Source organism: Pyxicephalus adspersus, chromosome 11 (genome assembly GCF_032062135.1).
Source record: "Pyxicephalus adspersus chromosome 11, UCB_Pads_2.0, whole genome shotgun sequence".
In the NCBI taxonomy this organism is placed as follows: domain Eukaryota; kingdom Metazoa; phylum Chordata; class Amphibia; order Anura; family Pyxicephalidae; genus Pyxicephalus; species Pyxicephalus adspersus.
Window position 1 is genome coordinate 13,635,612 of NC_092868.1, and position 16,459 is coordinate 13,652,070.

At 35.2% G+C, this 16,459-nt stretch overlaps 1 protein-coding gene across 3 annotated transcripts in view; it reads left to right on the forward strand.

Annotated features, from left to right (window-relative positions):
• Positions 1–16,459, forward strand: part of LMTK3 (lemur tyrosine kinase 3) — a 54,928-nt gene that overhangs the window by 11,538 nt on the left and 26,931 nt on the right. For all 3 annotated transcript variants that reach the window (XM_072425797.1, XM_072425799.1, XM_072425798.1), the window contains exons 3-6: positions 8,566–8,696; positions 10,410–10,560; positions 11,157–11,227; positions 12,260–12,378. In XM_072425797.1, the coding sequence (XP_072281898.1) occupies positions 8,566–8,696; positions 10,410–10,560; positions 11,157–11,227; positions 12,260–12,378 (472 nt within the window). The remainder of the gene's footprint in view (positions 1–8,565; positions 8,697–10,409; positions 10,561–11,156; positions 11,228–12,259; positions 12,379–16,459) is intronic.

Here is a 16,459-nt window from a genome sequence, read left to right on the forward strand (position 1 = left end):
TTACCTCTCCAGTGTCAAATCAAAGCTGAAATTTAATTTTGGAAGTTGCATTAAGTAAATGTATAATTCTGATAGTGATGCCCCATGGATACCTATACAATGACACTAAAAATAGACCTGTAAAAAGTACAACTTTGAACAATAAATGTGGGCACCACACATACTGTGTTGACTCATAAATCCTTATGAGTAGGCACGGTATGTGTGAAAAGTGTTAGGTATGTTGTTGCCACCCTGCTGAACTGTATATTCTAAGAAATAAGCCCACATTTAAGTGTTTATTCTTCAATGTATTGAGAATTGGCATGGTCTGAAGCTCAAGGGTAATTTATGAAGCTGCACACAGAAAAGCTGAAATGATCCCTGCAACATTTTTATGAGATAGATTTGAAAAGGTACCAGTAAGACAAAACAAAACAAGCAAAGTAGGTAAAAAAATTGTATATTTGTACAATATATAAATAAGGATCATAAATGTTGTAAAAAAAAGGATTTAGTAATTGGGCAAAAAGCAACATTTTTCAGATTTCTATTTCTATTAGTTTTACTAATAAAAACCAGCAAAAAAAGGGAAAAGGGCTTCATTAAGTGATAGTCTATGCAGTCAAGCCTACACGGGAACAATAAAATTGCCTATGAAACCAGTTTAGCTATTTCCCATTACATACAATGTATTCTTAACCAAATCCTGTAGCACTAAACGTATCTTTCAATCTTAGCTTTGTCCTGTTTTTCTATGCTGAAAAACACAATTTGGCTATAAAGATTTTAAAAGTTGCAATTTTTACAGTTTTATTATCAATTACCCGCTAAGTATAGAGCAGGGTAGTCAAAGAGTTTCAGGCGATAAAGATCTACAGATAAGCAAGGTAAGTTTAATTGTGTGCTTTATACCTAACTCTGTTCTCTAATCCAAAAATCTTAAAATGAAAAAAATGGTAATCAACATATTTTGACATCTGTATATAGTCTACCAGTTATCAGCAAAATCTACATTGTCATAAAATTTTAAGAAAACTCATTCTGGTGCTTCCAGGGCAATATGCAGGGATACAAAATGTTTCAGCTCTTACAGTTCGCACATGAAGACTAGTTGCTGCAGGTAATGCAGTTTTTAGCCCCAACATAGGGTGGGCATATGTCTACTTCTGTCCCCAACTCCATGGCCCAATGGGGCAGAATTATAAAGATTGGGATGTTCATAACTACCAAAAAGGATGATAACAAGAGCTTCTAATATCAGATCTGCACATGGTCAACATTTTCCAGTTGTGTAACAAAATAATTATTACCACTCATAAATTCAACTGAAAGTTTTTCATCACTACAAATATTACTTATCTGTATCACAGAACTGATTATCAGCTCTGCTGCTTTCTTCTGTAAACTTTTCAATCTTCTGTATTCATCTCTAATAAGAATAATCTCTAAAAATAAGATTTTCTGCTCCTATATGATTTCCTTATACTCCTATAGACTGTATTACCTTCTACCATCTCTCCCTCTCTTATACTAAAATTAAGTGTAAGCTCTTCCACCCTCTGTAACATTCTCTTATACTCAAATAGATCCTAAGCATTCTTCTCTTCCGGAAAAGGCTAATAAGCTTCTCCATCTCATGTGTCAGTCCTTCTTCTCTAATAGATTACAAGCTATTTCAAGCACTCCCTCAAGCTCCCTTATAATTTAATAGATTATAATTATTTTTCTACCTCCTGTTTCAATCATTGTACTCGTTCCTGTAAATGAATAGATTCTAGATCTAATATATATTTTTCATACACTATACTATAATCTGTTAAAAACTCTTCAACCTTGCTTTCCTCCCTTATACCTTTTTACACTTGTTCTAAACCTGTATTCCCATGTACCCAAGGGCTTTCTTCTGGTGGGTTATTCAGTTGCTTATAGTAAATCTAACTAGTAATAAAGTTACTCCTATGGAGGTAACTCTAAAATAGGTGATATACTCAGGCAGATATTTAGTAAACAGTGATTTACAGGTTTAAGTTCCCATCGCATTTTTTGTGGCACCTAGGTACTGTGTTATTTTTTGCTCTTTTATTTTCCCTTTTTAAAGTGAAGCATCAATTGCTAGCGTTAGTACAAAATGAGGGTTATGGTCCCTGGATCCATTTGCAAACCCTTGCAGTGATATTCCTACACACACATACTGTACACTACATGCACACCTACCTGAGCTCTCTCTGGAAGCCATAGCCCCATGCAGCTTTTCTCCCATTCTGTGCTTACTCCTGCTGTGCCACAAGAATGTCTCATTCTTACCAATGGGGCAAATGCTAGCTAGTGGTTTTTCAACCCTATTTTTTTGCTTTGTGCACCAGGGTAAACATGGTGGCCAATTAGGAACAGGTAAATATGGTGGATGCGACCAATCAAAGTAATTTTGCTGCTAGCAACTGCATCAACTGCAGAAGTCGTAGGAATGTTTTTTGCTTTCCTGGTTGGTCCCCTTTCTGCTCCAAAACTGCAACCTAAGCTGCAAATAAAAGGGCACTCTTATCTTCTTAACCGTTCTTCTTAACCGTAAAAATCTAGCTTGGAGTGCTTTAATAAATATTAGCTTTTATTCACTATAATTCTTGCCTACGACCTCTTTAGTATGTTCGCCATTTCTACTTATTTGAGTTGCTATAAATGCTGCCTTTATTATTGATTGGTAACTAATCCTATGTATAAAGTATGGTAACCAAGATCACTTGCAGGGATACTATTAAGTCCTGTAGTGTAGGGTGTGCTCTGGGCCAGCAGTGTGGGTTCCCTGGTGTCTGTCTGAACTTTGTCTGAACTGGGTTGCAGAAAAACCAGCTGCTAGAAACATGCTAGTGAGAATGATCTAACAATTGCAGAAGCAGGAGGAATTGTGTTTTTTGTAAAGACCTAATCATTTTGTAAGGTCCTAAACCATGTGGGGAGTAACTTGTTGGAAAAAGGAATAAGGTTAAACATAATTACATTTGGTAAAGTGGCCAGTCTTTGGTCAGGTCATATATTAGTAAAAATTTAGTAATTTGTTCAGGTTTTTGTGAGTGACATTCCACTGTACTCTATCTTTTTTATATTACCATATTATTGCTTCTACTCAAATACTTTCAATATAAAATTATCCAGGTGATTGTTGCAAATTTATTGGTACCATATCCCTCCTTTTGAAGCTCAGTATACACAAACAGCAGAAACAAGGGATTTTTTTGGCACCCAAATATACTTCATTACACAATTAAATTAAAACAAATTTTACTTCATTTTATTCATAATACATATTTAAAAACATAACTTGATATATAACCACTTCATGAAGTTACAATAAATATATGACTATGGAGTAAATTCTTTCCCCAATTTATACTAAGAATCAATTTGTTTCTCTGTCTTTACGCGTTTCGCCAAGCAGGTTTCATCAGATGAACAATTCATAGATACTCCATTTCTTTTTCGCAAAATTTCTTACAAATTATATTCAGTGAACTTTTGTCACTTCAATCCAGGATGTTTTCAAATATGTAATTCATCACTCCAGAAACAAATTTAAATCCAAAATGTAAAAAAAACTATAATTTCCCATTACCATTCTTCCATTGATGCCTCCGATATTGCCATTATATTTTACTATACATGACGCTGTTTTGTTGAGTGATTAGAAGTGTAGAGCACTAATTATTTTCTGGGTGGGATTTTCTTGTATTTTGCTGAGTTTGCTATTCTGTATAAATAGTTCAGTGAAGCAAGCCCAGGTCACGTTGGTGATCTTCTTACCATCCCCTTTTCATTACCAACCATTCACTGTGATTCAGGTGAGAAGACTGGTATTACTGGGAATTAAAAAGTGTAGTAAATGGGCAATCTAATGTACATTGGGATTCATTTTGTAATTCACACATGCCGATATAGTGATATTAAAGGGGATCCATCATCAAAATGTGGACAAAAAAATGGTGAAGCCCCTTCCCTTCTGTCTTGATCACCATGGCATCAAGAGTGAATGGGAGTGCAGAGCCTCCTGTGATACAGGGATTCCTCCTAGGAGGCTCTTGGCTACTTCTTTCATGAACGCTTGATCTCAGGCATGCACAGAAGAGACATTTTCCTACAATCTCTCATATGCATCTCAGGGATCTGCAGAAATAAAGGTAAGTGTGATTTTTTATTTTCAGTATAGTTTCACTTTTTCCAATTGTAAATATTAACATCAAATTGTTTTTGAGATAAATTTCACGTGGAATCTTTTCATGAATACTTATTGTATTGTAAATTCACTTGTTTTTAGTGATATACTCATCATTTCCATACTCTTGAAAAAGCAGTGGTGACTGCTAAAACGCGAGTTGAAGCAAGTAGATCAATTGTTCTGAAAGTCAATTTTATGTATTTGTTACTGTTCATTGGTTATTTTTATAGATTATGTTTTAATGTTATTAAAATAATTATGAGTTTTTTATCCTAATATTTTTCCCGCAAATCCCTTCTTTCCAAACAAATTTGGTAGTAATAGTAGATAATAGTAAATTTTGGGGATTGGGATTATCCTAAAAACAATTGTTGGCCATTAGGCTTGGAGCAATTTAATATTTGCTCAGTTTAGTTCCTCTAGGGGAACTAGTTAGCTATGGGAACCTTCACTTTGTTATGTCAATGGTCTATGCTCTTGAAAAAATCAACCCAATTACACAATAATTAGTGGGAAATTCACATAGGTTTATTTAGTAGATTACGGCGCAGTAAATGTAGTGATCAGTAAGAAATCATATTTCACTTATCTGTCTTTGGTAAACTGAGTCTGTTCCCAATTGTAAATAGCCATTCATTTTTAATTCTATAATGCAAGAAGCATTCAAATGTTAAAAATCATTTGTATACTCATTAAAACAAACCTTTTAACAGAGTTTTTATACAGTTATTTTCCTATCTGATCTACCAACCTACCTTTTGATATCTGATATTAGTCACATGTAAGCCTGTGTTTGGCCCATTTACCTGGACCTGTTGAATGTTGAAGACTTTTGTATACTTTCCAAGTTGCTTCATCAAACCTGCTGTGAAACATCCTTAGCATTATATGAACAAGTCCACTTCAATGTGACTAAATATTATTACAATGACCTGGATACATGGAAACCCTCTCAGACATAAAGGGCTTGATTTAGACTGGAGAAAATTATTTAGAATGGAGAAATAGATACATCTGTAAGATCCTGCAAATTTGCAATGGATTTCTTAAAACTAATTTGCTGTGAGCTGACAAATGTTTTTAACATTCGACCAAATCCATTCCAGGTTTCCTGGATCAACCCAGGTTCTCCCATGAGTTTTTCTTCTCCAGTCTCGGAGGGCTTTAATAAATCAGACCCACAGTGAGATGTCATCCACATGTAGTGCTAAACTGATCCACAACTTAAATTATCCTGGCAAAATCACAATGCTATACTGAAAGCATCTATTATAAATCATCAAAACACATGAGCTTGGCACAGTGAACAGTTGGTTGATTGCTTTGCTTGTTTACATTCATGTAATACCCATCTGTATATATTGCAGTGGTATGTTGGTACAGTTAAATTTGTAATAGCCTGACTTTTCAGCACTAATAGGTTTTAGCAGAACTGCAGATACAACTGTTGTTGGAATCCTACCTTGCCTAGTAACAAATACTGTTTATGTTCACGGGGAACAAAGTAATTACACACAAGGACTGTGGGAACTTCTCTGTAAGACTGAACAGGGGGGACAATGTAGCCCTTTCTCTGTGATTACACATGGGGGATTCTGATGACCTTTCGGTATAATAACACAAGGGGACTTTAGGATCTGTGTGACTATCACCATTATCATTATCTTTATAATAATATGTTGTATTTTTTTATTTCATACGCCTATTTGCTAGAGTAAGCTAACTAAAATATGAAATGCACCTAATTTATAGTTTTTCTAATTCTAATTTTCTAATTCTGATCATTTATCATTAGGTTCCATGTGTCCCCCATTATGCTCAGATTTTAGAACCTCTTTCATTCATCTCCTGTATTTATAAACTTCCTTTTTAATGTATTTATTCCCATTGTGATTGTTTCAATTTAATTAATTCATGGCTGATCTGAACTGTTGATTCATTTATCATTCCCTGAGCACTAGAAACAAGAGGCGCACACAACAGTAATCACAACTGTGAACTAGTCATGGTGAAACGAGACGCAGTTTAAGGACACATTTAAAATGTAAACTGTATTTTTAACTGTTCTATGAAAATTTTTGTTGACTTTTGGAAAAAACACAACTATTCCAAGCAACAAATAAAATGAGTAATGCAAATGCTTTATGCTTTCGTACAGGTCTTTCAATGTGCCATAACTCAAAAGGTGGCCATACACAATAAATAAGACATTAGATTTAGTAAAAGCATTGAATCTCATTGGTAATGTCCCAATTTTTAACAGATTTTCATCAATTTTCGTTTGCTATATTGATCAAACATGACTGAGAATGCCATTCTTAACCTAATCCACTGCCACTCCATCCAGCCCCCACTCCAAAATGATAATTTAAATTATTGGCTAGTTCATTCCAAAAAAACAGCAACCAATGAGAATATTTTCTGTCATTTACTAGACCAATACAGCTCTGCTCTGGCTGTTTGCTGACTACTAATCGTTAAAGGTGTTCCTCACTGATCTACATGACCTCCAAGGCATGGGCAGTGTACAGCAGCAGTTGATGGGGTGGTCAATGGGTACATGAGGGAAAATGCCAGGTACATAGTTGATATCAGAGAGGATATGATCTTGTTGAGCACCTATCCCCCCCCCGATTACTTTCTGTTTGATTTGCTATTGGTCAAAAAAAACTATAAAGGCAGGGCTGAATCCTATATTGTCTGTGATATATATATATATATATATATATATATATATATTTTGCATAATCAAATAAATGTGTTTAGTGACCTAGACCCCCACCTGTATAATAAAGCTTCTGTTTTCTGTTCTCCTTTCCTCTCTCTATAGGTATAGTAGTAGAACATAAAACATGGTGTAAAAGACATACAGTATCCTACTGTAACATACCAAAGCTTACCTGTTCCAGTGCCAGCAGATTTACTCATGAAGTCTTAACCTGATGCTTATAGCATTACTAATTTTAGGGATCATACTTCACAGGTTATTTTGCTGAAGGAACAGATAAGCTATAGATATTTACTAAGCTTTCATATCATGCACTTTCTTTTGGACATAAAGAAACATTATAAAACAAAGGGCCAGATAGGCTGGTGGTGCCCTGAGCGATTTGCTTATGTTGCTTAAGTCTTACAATGGCCTTGATAACAGGGAATCTGCAGGGTATGTGTTTGAAAACTCATCATGCATTACAGCTATAGGGATTTTCCAGATCACTAGGTTCCCCAGTTTTATTAGTTTTGTCAATACCTGAAAGAAACCCTATCTGCAGCAAACAACTAAGACAGCTAGTGACTCATTTTTAAAACTTCATTCATAATTGTTTTGTCCGATAATTTGTTGATGTGATATAAGCTCTATGGTGATGCATATAACTAGCAACCAGTTGTATTTCTCTGCTGCCACATTTAGTATGCAAATAAAAAATGATGGCATTCACCTTATATTTATTAAGACGAAGTTTTCACAGTAGAACTAAAGGAGTGTTCGGATAGAATTGGGCTTACAATACTCAATTTGAATATACTGCCACCTCTGAAACTAGGTTCTGAAAGCTTTTAAACCTTGTTTGGTTGCTTGGGCTTCAGATGACCCCATTATAAAGAGAGTCATAGAAGGCCTCTCCATGCATAAAAATGAGTTGTACAGATTTCTATTCCTGGTATTTCAATGACAACATCATGGTTTTAATATTATATGACCTTGCTGGCCCTATAATATTATCTGTTCTGGGTTCATGCCAGAGAAGGTAACACCCAACCAAAATATTTTTTTACTAATGTGTTTCGTACAATTAGTTCATGTCTTTTACTCCCACACACTCCTTTATGTACAGTATTATCACTGCTCATCAATTGTCTATATGAATTGTTAAATATGTTATGTTTGTAAGAACAACTAATCTAAATCACTATTGTTCTACATTAGGATCCATTGCTTAGGTCTTTACCGAAAATGCATTCTTGAATGAAGGAAATAAACTTCATATTATAGCATTAAATGTTTCCTTCAAATCCTCATCCACACACCTTTATATGTAGAGGCTTCTATATAACAAATGTTAATCACATAAAAATAAATTGAGATAAAAGTGCCCTACAGATGAGTTTCAGATTAGGATGACTCTTCTGTACTGTGCTGCAAGCTTTCTGTTCTCCTGAGTATGGAAATTGTTAATATTGCTTCTTTGTGCCATATGACATTCCACAATTGATTCTGCCTTCTAAAGGGTGAAATACTGATTTCAAGCCGCTGAACAATGCTAGTGCCTGACTTGTCTCTGGGGAGTTCAGGAAATCCATAATGTGAATTAATTCATTTGTCAACAGTACTTCCATTATGAAATGTTTTCTTGTCTTCCCATATCTCTTGGCAGATGGCTCTTCTCAAAGAGCTCCGCTTGCTCCTCCATATGCAGTGGTACTTATTTCCTGCTCTGGACTGCTAGCCTTCATCTTCCTGCTCCTCACCTGTCTCTGCTGCAAGAGAGGAGATGTTGGGTTCAAGGTAAGACCATTTTCACCAAAGCTATAAGACAATATTGAACATACAGCACCCCAACTTTTCTAATCAAAAGCAGCTTGTATATGTTGATCAGTCAGCAGTCAAATTGGCAGGATTGACTGAATGCAACACTTTTGCCATTTGGTTTTGGTTATTGAATTTTTGTTTAAAGCAATTACAACTTTTATGCTAAAGCAAAAATAGACAATGAGGAAAACTTCTGCTATTGCAGTTTACATGGACAAAATGTTAAACTGAGGGCAAAGCACACCAAGTTTACAAACTCTGGCTTTGAATTTCAGAATCAGTTAAATTTCTTGACCAACCTAATTGAATTTGACTTTGAAGTTATCATTTTTGTGCTGCTCCAGACGTGACTGATTCATTGAAAAGGGTGAAGAGTGCTATAGAATCTACCAACCAGTTACTCTCCTCCTGAATAGAAAAAAAAGAAACAACTTGGGGAATCAGAAGACTTCAGTTTGCAAGTGACTCTAATAAGTGAACTTGGAATTCTCTTTTTACTTTCAAACATTACCTCTATATTTGTCCTTGTTTTACAAAATGTAAATCTATCAATTGGGAAAGGTGTTCTGGTAAAACTACCTAAGAGGGTAATTCCCATGTTGTGTGCCTAGGCAAAGAAGTTAAGAGGAATCTTCCCAATGGGAAAACAAAAAGCAAATAAAAAGCAGAGGAGGTGTTTTACCCATTCTCCATATTATTTAGGCTGGCTAGATGATCTCATATTGCATAGAACTGCTTAAGGACAGGGTGGGGCAGTTCACTGCAATCCTACATGGAAGTTTCTTCAAAGTTTTAGCATACCTAAAATCACTTTATTAAAATTAATTTTGTTCTCAGTTTTACTGAAAATTTTGTATTTTATTTCATTTTGGAAACTCAATAAAAAAGCCCACTGATGGTCTCTGGCCTAGACCCACTAACATTTCACAATAGTTTTAGTGCCTAACCCTGAGTAGAATGAACATCCACAATCCTAAAAGATGATATTTAGAAACCTGATCTGCATTTTACAACTATATTGCACTCATGGGTCCATTTGCTAAAAGGATAGTAGCAATTCCCTTATTGGAATGTAAACATCATTCAATCCTTCTCCCAAAGTAAATTATATGTCTCTCTAATTAGAAAACATATATATCAAGGTTGAGGCATTTGATTCATTTTGTGATTGCACACCCATAAATAGATTCAGTAAAACTTGGGGTACAATTCAAATTAAAAGTGACTAATAATACATTTAATTATCAAACAGTCTGACTTGATTCCAGTACTCTTGTGGACGAATACATTCTCCTCAATAAATCACTTCAAACATTTTCCTGGGTCAGTGATACATTTTTGATAACATCAATAGTTTCTGTAGGCTAAGCAAACAAAAACTGGACACCATTCATACTGTTCTGTACAGTCTCACCATATTTGTACTAGCCAATGGTTGTAGATGTCTGCTAGTAAAAATGAGCCGCTCTAATATTTTTGATAACAAACAAAAGATTGTTGCCTTCTGTCCGCTCTTGGAGAGATCTAATAAATCCATTAACAATTTTGGGTGACCCATGCAAGAATTTCATTTCATTGTTGTATATATGTAAATTTCTCCTGTTTATTATTATTATTATTATCATATTTACATGTTACATGAAAAGTTATGGACATTGTGTAGATTTTAACTACTGCTATGTCTTTTAGGAATTTGAGAATCCCGATGGAGAAGAGTTTTCGGGGGAATACACTCCACCTGCCGAGGAGACCTCCTCTTCTCAGTCCATCCCTGATGTATACATACTGCCACTCTCTGAGGTCTCCTTACCTGTCCCCAATACACAGGCACCTAAAACAGGTAATCACACATTTATGATATGTAGACTGGCTGGTTGCAATCTGTTAATGCAAAACCTTTATATATATTGGAAAATTCACATAAAGAAAATTTTAAGATCGCCAAATGTGTAATCTTAGGAAGTAGCTAAGCTTGAGTGAGCATTGCCTTTGATATCTCCTGTACTAATATTTTCATTGTATATAGAGTATCACAATTGTAAAAGGTAAAAATACTACTAAAAATTCTAAAGCATTCTAATATTACCACAATTCATAAATCAACCCCCACCTCCCTCCCTCCATACGCTTCTTTTTTTCTTCTGGCTTCATATTTCTAAACCCATACCTAATAAACACTTCTTAATCTGCAAGTCATTACAAGGATAGAGTAAAGAATAGAGTAAATATAAAAAAGTAGGTGTTCTGCCCACTATAGCCACCTCTTTAAGTCATTCTTGCCTAAATGTGATAGGTCCATTGCAGTACTTATCTCATTCTTTTTTCCTAATTAAGGGTTATATTAGAGAAGTTTACCCTAATGCTTCATATTCTATGATAGTATTTCAAAATATAAAAGTGGAAATTATAAACTTTTTTTTTCTTTAAATTAACCAGTAAAACAAACTGGTTTTAGCCGTCAAGACCTAAGCTATCTTCAAGAGATTGGAAATGGCTGGTTTGGAAAGGTGAGTCTATTTTTCTAGCATTAAAATGTATCCTTGTCTTAAAAATGGCAAAAAAAGAGCAAATGAAGAGGTTACACAAAAGTCCCACCACCTACATTGCAGAACTTTACTGTCTCTAAGGGCTAAAGTGCATAAAGATTCCTTTTAGGCCACTCTTACTAGATGGGTAAAGTTTTACCTGACCCCAGAAGGGTCAGGTTTTAGGTCCCCACCAATTGTGATTTAGAGGCTGAAAAAAGTAACAAGACTGTTTAGAAGGTGACCAGGAGCAACAAAGCTCTCGATGAGAGTGAAAATTGCAGCAGGTAAAGGGACTGGTATAACATGTATGCCTTGGAAAAGTGTTTTTGAACCAGGGTTCCATAGAAATCTAAGGTTTCTACAGAGGTTGCTGGCGGTTCCTTGAGCGATTTGTGTCTCTCAGGTCTATTTAGAAGGCTCCAATGATCTTTTTTGGCCATATGTAAGGGTGACATTCTTCCCGCTGACCACCACAATAATGTATTCTGAGTTGTGGATATCGTAAGAGTTCCCTGAAGACCTAAAAGTTTTTTTAAGGGTTTCCCCATGTTATTAGGGTTGGAAAACACTGCTTTAGGTGTAATCTTGTTTTCTAATTATTTTATGAAAGCAAAACTATCAGCCTTTTTTCATCTTTAAAGTGTAGCCAAAATCAAAAATGTCATGTATTGTCACTAGCATTAATGTAAGTCTATTAATGTCAGTTAGCTTTACCAAAACAGCCTTTGTTTTCCTGAGACCTAACTGTAGTACTGTTTTAATACTTGTAAAAGCTAGGGCCCTTCCGAACTAACAAAAGCTAGGGCCCTCCTGGTACCCCCCCCCCCCCCACAGAAGTACTGCTCCCCTTCTGGCAGTAATCCAATCAGAAAACTCAGACTGTGTAAAGTTAATAGTGGGCATCTGCTTTTATAATGTTTAAATGTGTGACAGATATCGATAAAGAAAACAATAAGCAACAAATAGATTCATGTTGTATTTAAAGTCAACAACTTTTTGTTTTTGTGACAGGTAATATTGGGAGAAATATTCTCAGATTACACACCCGCACAAGTGGTAGTTAAAGAACTCAGAGTAAATGCCAGCCCATTGGAGCAGCGAAAGTTCTTGTCAGAAGCCCAGCCTTATAGGTAATTTATGTTTTACAGTACTAAATATTAACAATCTGGATATGTTTAATTTGTATTAACATTTAGTTTGTTTTATAAAGTAAAAGTATGGTTAGGCTATGGAAATCAAATATTTACATGTTATAAATAAGGCATTATTACAATAAGCCCTTATAGAAATCTGTAGTTGTTGGCACTGTGGAGCTATTCATCCTTTAAGTTTATTATAGCTACATTTTTTGGTACCGTTCATTGCTGTTAGCTGGTAAATGTGCAATGCTGGTTCTTTAAGAACACATACTTCTTCATTCGTAGATCAGGCTCTTTAAGTTAGTTTTAGAATTACCTTTCCTCATCCAAGTTCCTCATACTTCTTCCGTGTAAAGAAGGTTATATAAAATGCTTTATCAACTGACTTACAATGTAAAGAAATTATGTATGACCTCGTGATAGAAAAAAAGCTTTGGCTAACAGCTGTTAAAGATAATCAAAGCATGTGCTTCATACAAGGACACTCAGCAGCTAGTCAGGTCTTACAATACTTACGGGTAATGTTTACACTACTGAGAAATGTGAAAAACCGCCATTATGCTGTATATACACCATGTTGTCTAAACATGAATGTGTTCATAAAGAAACAAACTCTGTATTTGTATAAAAACATGCAAAATCTTACAAAAATCAGGCACGTTGTATTAAAGTGGAATTCCATTCTTTATTAGGGTACTTTATATACCTTCCCTTAGTTACCCCTATCATTTCTGTTTTAATGTAATTCAGGTTATTGTAGCACTCACTGCCATGGGAGCAGCTGAATTTTCATGGGGTTTTCTTCCCTGGTGGGGTACAAACACACAGGCCCAGCCTTGTTTCAGTTCAATATAGTTAGGAGAGAGGGTTAGGGTGCAGGATGTCCAGAAAAGACAGCTTGCGATCTGGAGGAATGAGGAGATTACATACCATGATGTAGGTTGAACTCCAGTGAATCCCCCATTTCCTCAATACGTCACTGAGGTGCTATTTCTCAGCTTCAGTTCACCTTCACGGATATCTGGACTCTTATCTCATTTCAGTTTGGATAAAGCAGACCCAAACAGAGTACTCACAGATACTGGTCTTCTGCAATTTCCTTTTTTTTGTTCCACTCCAAGGCCTCATACGATACTGAACTGGTAGGCACCAAGACCCCAATAAGCTAGGTCCCACTGGTTTCTTCTGTCAATTAATAATGGCTGCCAACCCCCTCTCCTTCAAATCTACAGATATTTATCAATTTGTGAAGGATAGTGAGACAGTCACAAAGATTATGCAAAAAGGTAAACATATATCACCTAGGATTGGGTCCCTTCTCTACTATTTGCTGGGAAACCTTACCAACAACAGGAGAAAGCAACCAACTACCGGGTTGCCCCAGGTGTCAATGCTGCTGTTGTCTATGTTGTTTGTGCTCTGGATTTCCAACATGCTGCTTTTGGGCAGCTACAGCACAGTAAACATCCGAGGGGTGCAGCCTCAAACAGGACGCAGCCCATCAAGCAGCTTTCCTTAGAGCCTGCTACCTCCACTTGTTTCGAGTGGCAGAAGTAGGGACCAGAAACTAACGAGATGGGAGCAAAGGCCTACCTTATTAAAACTCTCCAAAGGGTGATACAGCAAACTTAATATGGATTCCTAAAAGTCAGTTGCTACTTGGTAACAAATATTTTAAATCATGGACCAGATCCATTCCAGGTTTTCTGGATTGCCTAGCTTCACTGATGAAAGTGTACCCTCTCCAGCCTTGAAGAGCTTTACAAAAACAGGTTCTGTGCAGTCTCCACAGAAAAGCCACAGGGCACAGGGTAGTGGAGTGAAAACTAACAGCATTTTTTGTGTCAAAACTTGGCTAAAACTCTTCTATACTGTTAGTTTGTTTTGTATTTCTAGTACTAGTTCAATCTCCAACTATTTATTTACCTAAATATTGCATTTCTTTATATATTACATATCTTCTTTTATTATAAAGGACTGTTATAAAGTTAAAGGACTGGGAAATTTACCCCCCCTCCAACATCAGTGCCAAACAAATAGCTGGACAGGAAGTGACAGAAGATGAACAGAAGTCACACACATCAAATATCAATGTGATTGGGTTTTCATCCATCCTCTCCTAGATCCAAAAAAGTAGTTAAATATACCTTAGGGTACTGTAAGGTATTTATTGAAGCGACCAAGTGCCCAATTTTGTAAAACACTAAAAAAAAACTTAATTTTACTGTACTATTCAAAACCTCCCTATAAAAAAAGGTAAGGCCAGCTATTCCCTGATGTCTGTAACTTAAAAAATATACAACAAAAAATTTCAATGCAACAGCTATTCCTCAACCATGTGTTCTAAATATGTTAGAGGGTAATGGCCTAGAGAGGTTGATTTACTAAAGGAACGTAAGCTCTAGTGACGCTTTGACAATTACAACCATTTAGTCCAGTCCAAGAAAATTGCTTTTTTTTCATTTTCTTGCCTTTGGATAAGTATTCTTTGTAAAGTGAATTTTTGCCATTATCACAGAGTTAAGTGAACAATTCTTTGCAATGTGATAATTTACCTTACTTCCCCCAATGAACATGTTTAGCTTCACTACTTCACTACTCCTGTGTGTAGGCGATAAAGCAGTCAACTTACAAATGCCACAATGAAAATGTGCTGCAAGAAAAATTCAAATTTTTCATTTGCTCGATTTTGATTTTGAAGAAGTATTGAAGTATTTTATGTTACATTCCAAAGCTTTGTATGATGTTTATTTGCCTTTTATAGTTTGCTCTGCCCTAATTGCCAAAGTCAAAATATATATATATATTTATATATACACGTGTATATAAATTATTTTGGTGTAATTGTAACTGCATGATTTTGAAAAGCCTATTAGGCCTAAGTGTATGATTAATAACACTAATCATAATGAGGACACATAGTTAATAATATGTCTTTAATTTAGTAGTTCGGTAGCAAATAGCTAGAACCAGAACAGCCCAAATCCACCTGTATCTTACATTGGTATAATCTGAAAAGCCATTCTGATCCTATCTCAACCTTGCTTTATTGGACTGAGGTCAAAGCAGGTTTCTGGTACAAAGAGCATGCTCCTAGAAAAATCAGCACCAAAAAGACTTGGATTGTCATTCTGAAGTTTTATCACTATGGTGCTTGTAGCCCAGCAAAAGCATGAGTTAATAATAAAGAAAAAAACAGAAATGTAATATGAAAATACCTATGGCCTTATATAATGTCAGTGTAAATAATGATTAGATTAGTTGCTAATCAGATTATTATGTTTATCAGTTCAATATTAACAGTAATAAAGCATGCTTTGTATTGGGTTGATGTTTCCTAAAATTAAGTATTAAATTAAAGACATGCTAATTCAGACCTCAACCTTTTCAGCTTCTATGCCTCCCTATTAGTTTTGATTAATAAGGATCATTGGAAGGCAAAATAGAAGATATATATATATATTGCCTACATTTCTAAAAAAAAAATTGTAATTTATTGAAAAGTGGTTTTCTACTTATGCATTATTTAATTTGCATTAACTTGCCCAGGTTTGTGACAGGTTTATTTTAAGGATTCATGTATACAAAGTAAAATTGCTATAAAAAATGAAAAATAACACATGACAATATATTCAATAAATGTTTTGTATATTTCCACTAAAATAAAAGTAATCCAGAATAATTTACGTGGGTAGCCAAAGACTACGGTCACCTTCCATTGAGTCTGGCTTTACTTTGGCATTTGTAACATTTGTCATTTCTGTTCATATTAGCTTTTACTCATTTTTATATACCACAGACACTTTGTAATTTTATGTACATGGATGTATGTGTGCAAATATGTATACATATATGTATGTATGCACATTTTCTAATTTGTGGGTGTATATATATATTTTCTATTCTTTTGGGGCTTTTATTTATATACACAACATTTTATTATATCATGTATTATGCCCTTATGCCTTCTCTGTATGTATGGTATTTTAACACAGTTTATGTTGTTCATATCCCTGGACACTATATTTATTAGTGTAGAAGACTCACCTAACCAAACCTGTTGTCCTTTTAG